The 8,812-nt window shown below is 37.6% G+C and overlaps 1 protein-coding gene and 1 long non-coding RNA gene across 3 annotated transcripts; one reads left to right on the top strand and one right to left on the bottom strand.

The window, feature by feature from the left end:
• Positions 1 to 412: 412 nt before the first annotated feature.
• On the top strand, positions 413 to 6,669 carry LOC144411765 (uncharacterized). Of its 2 annotated transcripts, none has more exons than XR_013468876.1 (3): positions 413 to 496; positions 3,488 to 3,682; positions 6,510 to 6,669. It is a non-coding gene; the product is annotated as an uncharacterized LOC144411765 (long non-coding RNA). The 2 variants fall into 2 exon arrangements; XR_013468866.1 differs by lacking the exon at positions 413 to 496 and adding an exon at positions 581 to 751.
• On the bottom strand, positions 1,563 to 2,529 carry LOC120341191 (uncharacterized). Its single transcript, XM_039409663.2, has 2 exons — positions 2,105 to 2,529; positions 1,563 to 2,025 (listed from the first exon to the last, which is right to left on the bottom strand). Exons 1-2 carry the CDS (start codon positions 2,199 to 2,201, stop codon positions 1,760 to 1,762), a joined length of 363 nt encoding a protein of 120 aa, XP_039265597.2. The 5' UTR covers positions 2,202 to 2,529; the 3' UTR covers positions 1,563 to 1,759.
• Positions 6,670 to 8,812: the final 2,143 nt, after the last annotated feature.

Consider the following 8,812-nt stretch of genomic DNA (forward strand, 5'->3'; position numbering starts at 1 on the left):
ATTTGCGAGAGGATTTCTGAACTCCTCGTCCCGCAGGGTGGTTCACTCATTCGCTGGTCGGTTTGGCTTCCTTGACCGCCAAGTCAATACCTCTGAAACAATTAACTGGCTAACTAATCCCATACGGGCATACGGTATCCGATATGGACTGGTGACCGAATAACTTTTTCGATTGGAACTGTTTTTGGAATTTCATAAAACTGTTATAACGCACTAAAATATTAAGTCATGAATGGGTCTCTAGAAGTTGATTAAGGTATGGATTTAGGTTAAAATATATATATTGTACCTGTAACATTTGGCAACTATAAGTTAGGGTCAAAGGTCTTCTTACAGTTTACTGAATTTTCATTTCATGGTTACTGGTTCATCTGCGCGTGTGATGTTTTAATTAATGGTGAACATTGTAACAAGTACGGTACCGGCACAAGTTAATTACAAATCAGTCCGCCGAAGCTATTAGAGATAACCTGATATATATGTTTGTTCACTTACGGTACACAATATATCTTTATTTATATTTCATTTATTTATTATTTACATATTGAATAATCCACATTGTGGATCCATTTAAAAAAAAAAAAAAAGAGATAACCTGATATAAACATAACTACACAACGAGGAAGAGCCTAACAGCCTAAGAGCCTGAGATTGATTGATTGAACAATACCGAAAATGGATGAAGTGCCGCATCACTATTTGACCTTTCATAAGTCTGTACCGGCTCCGTAATTCAGAGATGAATACAAATGTGAGTAAAATACGGTACCGGTATCATTGATATTTGGATATGGTTTGTTTGTGTTACTGATAGTACAAAAATATGGATCGTGCTGCTACGATACCGTACCGGTACCGGTACTGCAGTACCGGTACTGTGTTGAGCCAGTAAGCCGATTGGTAGTCCCACCATCCAAGCGGCTAATTGTAAAGAGCTTATAAATAAATAAATGGGTTATTGGGCTAAAGCAAAAGCTTAGATCAAAAGTTATTTCGTTTTGGAAATTGTGCTTGCATTTTTTGTTGGTACCGTAAAACCGGCTAACTTCGGATGATTTCACTATATTTTGAACAATATCTCCGCCGCATGTTGTTCAACTGAAGCCAAATTTGGAATATAATACATTGTGGCTATTCTCGTCTTGATAAAGTCGGTTCCATATCCATCAAAGCCTTTTTTCATTGAAATTATTGTCTTTATTCGTCTATTCTAAAATTATCTAACTTCGGATGGCCACTTTTCTCTTTGCGTCAACTCGTCGTGAGAGAGAAATGTCTGCGTAAGCAATGACGCGTGACAACGTCGCTGAATAGACCTTACGCCGCCACGACCTGTCTTGCGTGTTGAATACTGACGTTTGTACGTGACGTTACTCTTGCCGCTTCGCGAAGCTTAACTATTTATTCTTGTGTCCTTTATTATAACTCGTATATATTTCACTAACTACTCCTAATTTATTGCAAAATGCTAGTTCGTTCTTTTATGATCGTTTATTTTCAATGCAAGAAAAGGATTAACAAAAAAAAAAAAACGGAAGAATTGAAAGTACCTAACACTGGTGTAGGTTGAAATTGAAATGCAATATGGAACAAGTAAAGAATGAACAAAAATTAGACAATTAAAAATAAACGGATGAATCGAATGAAACACTGGCAAAAGTAAAAATTGAAATCAAAAAGCAATATGGAACAAGTAAGGTATGAACAAAAATTCGACAGTTAAAAATAAACAGATGAATTGAAGGAAACGCTGGCAAAATCAAGAATTGTAATCATTTCCACATGGGTTAGACGGGTCTTTGCAACAGTTCTTGTGGAACCAATGTGTTTCGCTGCAGCTTTCGCAACCGACCCATTCATCCTCAATTTCCGTACTTCCATTTGGATCATTCCATAATCCACAAGCAGAGCAGGTTTCGTCTTGATTATCACTTTTCATATTTTCTGATTTTCTCAGAGCTCCCCGTTGATCGGCTCGGCAGAGGTTCCTGCCCGGTGTGACTTTCGATCCTCGCTTTCGTTTCACTTAATAAAGTCAAATGACAATGAACGGATAAAAACGGCAAAAAGAAACTTTGCCACTTTTTTTCATTTTGCGCCTCACCTGTATGTGGTCCAACCTCCTGCTGTGTGCATGTATGTAGAGTTCTACGCTCACCTGTTAAAGATATTATTATCATCTGCCGATCATAAACAGACATATCTAATCATTATGATCGTATAGATACATGTTTCAGGCCTAACGTATTACCAATTGCTACGGTATCTATCGGTGTCGGAGGAAGTATGCAAAAACAAAAATCGACAAATTTCATATGCATTAAGCGTATGCATACCCATATTTTTAAATAAACAACATATGACTGAGACGATAGTGATGTTTTTGTAGGATTTAGTAACTAGGATCATGGATAAGCATAATTTTTAAATTTCACAAAACTGGGCGCCGCGATGTCTGGCGTTCAAATGTCGCAGCGAGTAACGCACGAGCTACGCAAAGTGACGTCGGCTACGAAGAGAGAGAACGGGATTTGCGTCGTTGACGTCACGCTGTACGTAATCATCAAAACGTCGATATTTTGATGTAATTTTTAAATCAAAATAATCGATTTCACTCGAATCTCGTACGACACCTTGTGATCACTGTATTTTTTTGTATACATTGTGTACGCTCTCTAGCGCTTGGCGGTGATTTGACGAAGGTAGCGTCTGTAGAAGTCACGATTTGAGCCGCTCGAAAAAACGGTGTCATTTTTTTGGTAAAATACGATTTTTCGAATGATAAAAAATCAAATCGAGCGATTGGAGGCTACGGCAGATTCAGATATGTAAGGCCTTACTATAGAAACCGACAGAAGCGCAATACGACGAAATTTAGTTGAGATATGAATGATTGAAAATTTCATCCGAAGTTACAAGGCATCCGAAGTTAGCCGGTTTTACGGTATGTTAGTTAGCACATACAGACCCCTTTTTCTATTTTGAAATCTAAAATTAATGGCTCGGAGGTTTGGCGCATCGTGCTAAGCGTTAGTAATATGCTTGCCACCGCATCTCTGATTACCTTGCGTGGGTTCGCAGGTTCGAATCCCATGCGGGGATGATTATGTGCGAGAGGATTGCTGGACTCCAGTGGGGTGGTTCACGTAACTGCTGGTCGGTTACGGCTTCCTCTACCATCAAGTCCATGCTTCCGATAACAAATAACTGGCTAACTAATCCCATACCCAACCTGGACTGGTAACCGGACAAGAGACTGTGGTTCGCCATATGATTAAGCCGTCTTATCGGCTTTCCTCTCCCCCGGGATAAATATGTAAATCCTATTCCGAGTTATGCTCAATTTCCAGGTACCGTACCGTATCTCTGCATTTTGCAGTTTTGTGAGAAATTAATTTAATATTGACAAATGATAGGCTGATACCAGCTTAAATTCATTAATTTTATTCAATTCAAGGATTATCGATTATTTGAACTCGGTTTTCAGGTAAAGTTATACTGCAAGCGGCCATCACATCATTTCGCACTTCACACACTCTTACATCAACATGACTGACAGTGATTCTGAAAACTGGAATACGGAGGCGGGTCGGGTCATCCTGCTGCTAGGTCATACTCCTAGGACATACTCAACTGTGAAAGACCATGCAGTGGCAGAAAAGGACTGTGATACAGAGAAACTGTAAGTAAGCTTTTGCTAATATCAGAATATTGCATAGTTAGGAATTCGAGGTGGGCAAAAAACACTTGATTAACAAAATAATTCACTATAACTATCTGAAAAGGATCCGTTTTTCAATGGTATGTTATTGAATACTGATTGAGCGATTATTTGATATAGTAATTCTACAGATTTCTGGGGGACAAGACAGCTTGAGTTATGAGTTCGATTTTCAGTTGCCCTGGCAGTTCTTCGATAATGATAATATACGAATACATATAAATGTCTAGGACATGGGTATGCTCTACACATACAGACATAGCTAGCTACTGCCTGTTGGCACCTGTACACTGCAATTATTAGTTCTTCTAACCCTAACATTAAACCCCAAACCATCTCATTGTCCAGGAGTCTGTATGTTGTTAGTGGGTAGGTAAGATCTCATAACAATGGCCAGATAAGACATATGTTATTGACAAGATGCAGAATATAGGGTGGAAGGCTTTTTCATGAATCAGCTGTTAGAATAACAATAATTTGAAAGCAATACAAACAGGATTACGAACAGTATTGGCGAGTCACCCGAATAGTAATGAATATTATATTTAAGTAAATATACATGTATAGAATATATATCAATAAATATATAGTTAGTTAGGTTTAAGATGATTATCGCTGGTAATGAGATAAAATCACAAAAATAGTGTGAAACTTTAAAAATGATTGAGATTAACACACAAGAATCATCGATTAGGTTTTCTAAGTTTAGGTAAAAGTCGAGTTGTCTTCTAGAGTCTGTTGCGTCATGAAAAGTAAAGGCTCACTTCTGATTAGGTAAGTTCTAGTAGTATTGATATTTGATACGAGTAATAAGTTATTTTATTAGGTACCAGTAGTCATTGAAACTGCTTGTCAGATACAGGTTAGATTACAGATACGAGGTGTGGCTAAAAAGAAACGAGACTGACGTCACAGATTGCGCAACACGATTAACCATTGGTAATCAACACTTTTACAGTGTGGTGTAATATGTGTTCTTTGTTCAACAGCTTTTTTGACACAATATCGCAATTATTTTTGCTCTTTAGGAGCCATAGGTGAATGTGATTATTTGCTTGTTGAAAAAAAAATTGCCGTGCGAGATCTGATTGAGTTTTTTGGCGATAGGGGGTTCAATTGCAGAATGACGATTGAGCAATGAATTAACATTAAATTTTGTGTCAAACTTGGAAAAACGGCGACTGCGACTTTGAAGAAATTGTGTGATGTTTATGGAGATTCTTCCATGTCCAGAACAAGAGTTTTTGAATGGCACAAGCGATTTGTGGGATGCAGGGAGGATGTGGAGGATGATTCGAAGTCAGGAAGGCCTTGCACTTCCACAACTGATACCAACATCGAAAAGGTATCAGTTGTGAGTTCAGTTGTGAAAGGCAGTTGATTCGCAGCGACCGTCGCTCAACAATTCGCGTCATTGCGAAGTTGGAAAAGACAAAAAAAAACGGTTCGCACCAGTTTGGTTGACACTTTTGGCTTGTGAAAGGTGAGTGCCAAAATGGTGCCAAGGCTGTTGACTGAGGAGCAGAAAGCTCAACGATTAAATGTTGCCCAGTTGACATGCATTTTTCCAAGTTTGACACAAAATTTAATGTTAACTCTTTGCCCAATCGTCATTCTGCAATTGAACCCCCTATCGCCAAAAAACTCAATCAGATCTCGCACGGCAATTTTTTTTTCAACAAGCAATTAATCACATTCACCTACGACTCCTAAAGAGCAAAAATAATTGCGATATTGTGTCAAAAAAGCTGTTGAACAAAGAACACATATTACACCACACTGTAAAAGTGTTGATTACCAATGGTTAATCGTGTTGCGCAATCTGTGACGTCAGTCTCGTTTCTTTTTAGCCACACCTCGTACATAGGTTTTGGTAAAGGGTTTTAAAAATAGAAAACCTCATGACTAAGCCTAGAATTAGAAGAAATTTATTCTCAAGTTAATGGCAATCAACTCTTCCAATTTTCCCCTCCAAGAAGAACCCCTCTCAACAGAAGAGAATTACTGAGAGAAATGTGTTAAGGTGAGCATGAGTGTTTGCTATTCTACAAATCTGAAAGATGCATATATATATATATACCATGAGGTTTACACTTTAGTAGTTTATTTTGTCTGGACACAATTTTTATAATACATTAGTTGAGGGCAGCAGTCGCATTGAATGAAAATCTACCAGATAGAAATTCCATATTTATCTGGGAATGGGAAAGAAGCTAAAGCGTCTTAATCATAGCCTTCAATGTGGTTACAAGTTCATGTTGGGTATGGGTTTAAATCAATGCTTATCAACCTTTATTAAAATGATACACACTTTTATCCCCCAATCAAAATCTGACTCAGGCTGTTCCATGTTTCTCATGACGAATTTTATTTTTGCCAATTTTCTAGGATATAGTTTTTATTTAAATTATGACATAATTATCAGTATAATAGCGATTCCATGATGTATGGCTTGCTTGTGTCTGAGAAACTGGGCTTCCTGTACATTGATATTTTTCCAATTAATTGTGAGTTGGGTTGAGCGTATGTTTTATATTGATGAATTAAAATATTTAATTCCATTTAGATGAGACATTTGCAGCGCCGGACATTTTTTTTTTGGCATTCACATTTACCGATAGTTATAAACTCCATAGCATGTTATTGTTAATGTCACAGGTTACGACAGGTAGCCACTCAAACCCAATGGTCAAAGCTACAGAAAATATTTAACCTGCCATCTTTGACTCTGGATAAAAGTAGTTCAATTGGTTTTCTATTTATATAATCTATTATTTCTCTCTTTCAGTGGGAAAGAAAAAAACGTCATTTCTCTTATCTATTTTAAAGATGGCATGTTCTCATCCGAAGATGGACACCAGTTGAAAATGACATTACCATATTTTGTGTGAATATAGCACTTATCAATAGAGTGGTACAAATAAATAAAGACAGAGGCACTGTACTGACATGCCTTAGTCTCATTTTTGGTTACTCCCGTAGTGTGTACCAGGTTAAGGTTAGGGCGTTATGCCATTAGTTTACTCCGATTTTTCCTATTTCAGTTCTGTTACGAGTTTGGGGACTGTCTGTGTAAGCCAACTGAATATACTTCCATATTAGCGCACTCACTTCTGGACCGCCCATTTTTGTTATAAAACACCCCTATTTTTACTGTATTGCACAGATCGGTAATCAACCCGAGAATATGTGTATGTAAAATCCTGATTACAAACTCAATGTTACTGTTTGTTTTTTTTGAGTAAAATTTCTTTTTATTTGGGGGTGGTTTACGATATGATTAAGCCAACTGCATATTTCATACATTCTGAACAGAGTATGAAAATCCTATCCTTTGCATTGGCTGTTATTTATGTCATCCTAATATTAACGTTGTGCGCAGGAGGCCATTAAAATGGCAATTGGGACCATAAAACCATCCCTATATTTAATTAATAGTGAATGATAAAATGGTAAAAATGTAGATTGTAATACTTAAAACATAATTGCTGACTATGAGTAGCATGCAAATGGATGTTTTTAACATTCTACGCAAAACAAGGCCATTTGACACAATATTTATATGACAATGCTGTAACTTGTAAGTAACCTCGACATCTCTTAGAGCAGGGAGTGGGCAAAATACGGGCTGGATCCGGCCCACTGTAGTGTTCACATAGCTCATTTGTGTCTGCTGAAATCAAGACTATAGATTTTATGAATATAAAATTCTGATGAAAATAACATCACGATGACCCCGAATGTATTTTTTATTATTATATAAACGTCAGCCTGGCTTATGTCAATGAACTGTTTTATTTCATAGTTTTACATGTTGGGTTTTTATGCATCTGGCTCAGTAACCAGATCTATTTTTTGTGAGTGGCCCACTCAGAAAAGTAATTGCTCACTCCTGCCCTAGAGAGTAATTAATTGATCAGTTAACTGGTGGACAACCGGCACATTTTCGCATTGGATTTTTGTCCATATTTCGTTTGCGTGTTTATAATTTGTATTCTCAATTTTATCTGTTACCTGTTGTACAAACTTTATAAGGCATTAATAATTGCCGAGTACTGAGATAAATTCGACTCGTGTTTGATAGAGCCATTCCCATAGGTGCACTGCATCAGAAGGCAGAAAGAACGCAGAGAATTTATGTATGTGCTCCGTCCTAAACGACACACCTACCTTTTTCAAAGCAGAGAAACCGTGACGGCCACATTGTTGCACATTTTTATTGCGAAATAAATTAATTTCAATCCTTCGTAATTTGTCTAGATCAGTGGTTCCCAAACTTTTTGAAAAAAATTCCATGACGGACCCTTGCAATTTTTTTAATGATTCCCGGCCTTGTGCACTAAAACAAAACATTAAAAGATCACAACAAAAAATCAATGCGGCGTATAGTAATTGAGCGAAAGAAATAAAGCGTAACTCTAATGACATGTGTGACATCCAGTCTGTTTCGATATTTGGTAAACGTGCAAAAGGGCAGCGTCAGCTACAGCTCTGCAGTTAGTAAATTTGTGGTGGCATGAATTGAACTCTCTCTGTGATATCACAGGCCCACGGCTATGTGGCATCACAATGGGGCAGCGTGATCGAAACAGAAAGTGAGGAATCAGTGTCTCCAGCGGTGATTGCGAAGCAGCGATAGGCGGCAAATGTGTATTTGCAAATTTAAGCACTTAATTTTTGTATTATCAAGCTATTTAGCCATATTACAGATTTGTTTCGCGGACCCTCCGAAAGTGCTTCAAGGACCTTAAAAGATCCGCGGACCTCAGTTTGGGAACCACTGGTATCTTGCTTATCTTGGAATTTGAAAATAATCTGAGTGGCAGACCTGAGCTAATGCGGGATCAGTGTTGCAAGAACGTCTAAAATTTGTGGTATTCGCTAAATCGCTATAATCTTCCACACAATCAGTCATGATTAAGATTTTATCTGGACGGTCACAAATATCTTAATCAAACTACCAGCTCCGGTAATAGGTATGTTTTTTTTTTTGTGGGGAGTACGACATTCCTTCTAGCCTCTGACGATAGAAGCGTTGTTCAGGATATACGGAAGTCCACAAGAGCTTCGTTTACTTGACTTTGTTTCATT

This window comes from Styela clava, chromosome 2 (genome assembly GCF_964204865.1).
Source record: "Styela clava chromosome 2, kaStyClav1.hap1.2, whole genome shotgun sequence".
Lineage (NCBI taxonomy): Eukaryota > Metazoa > Chordata > Ascidiacea > Stolidobranchia > Styelidae > Styela > Styela clava.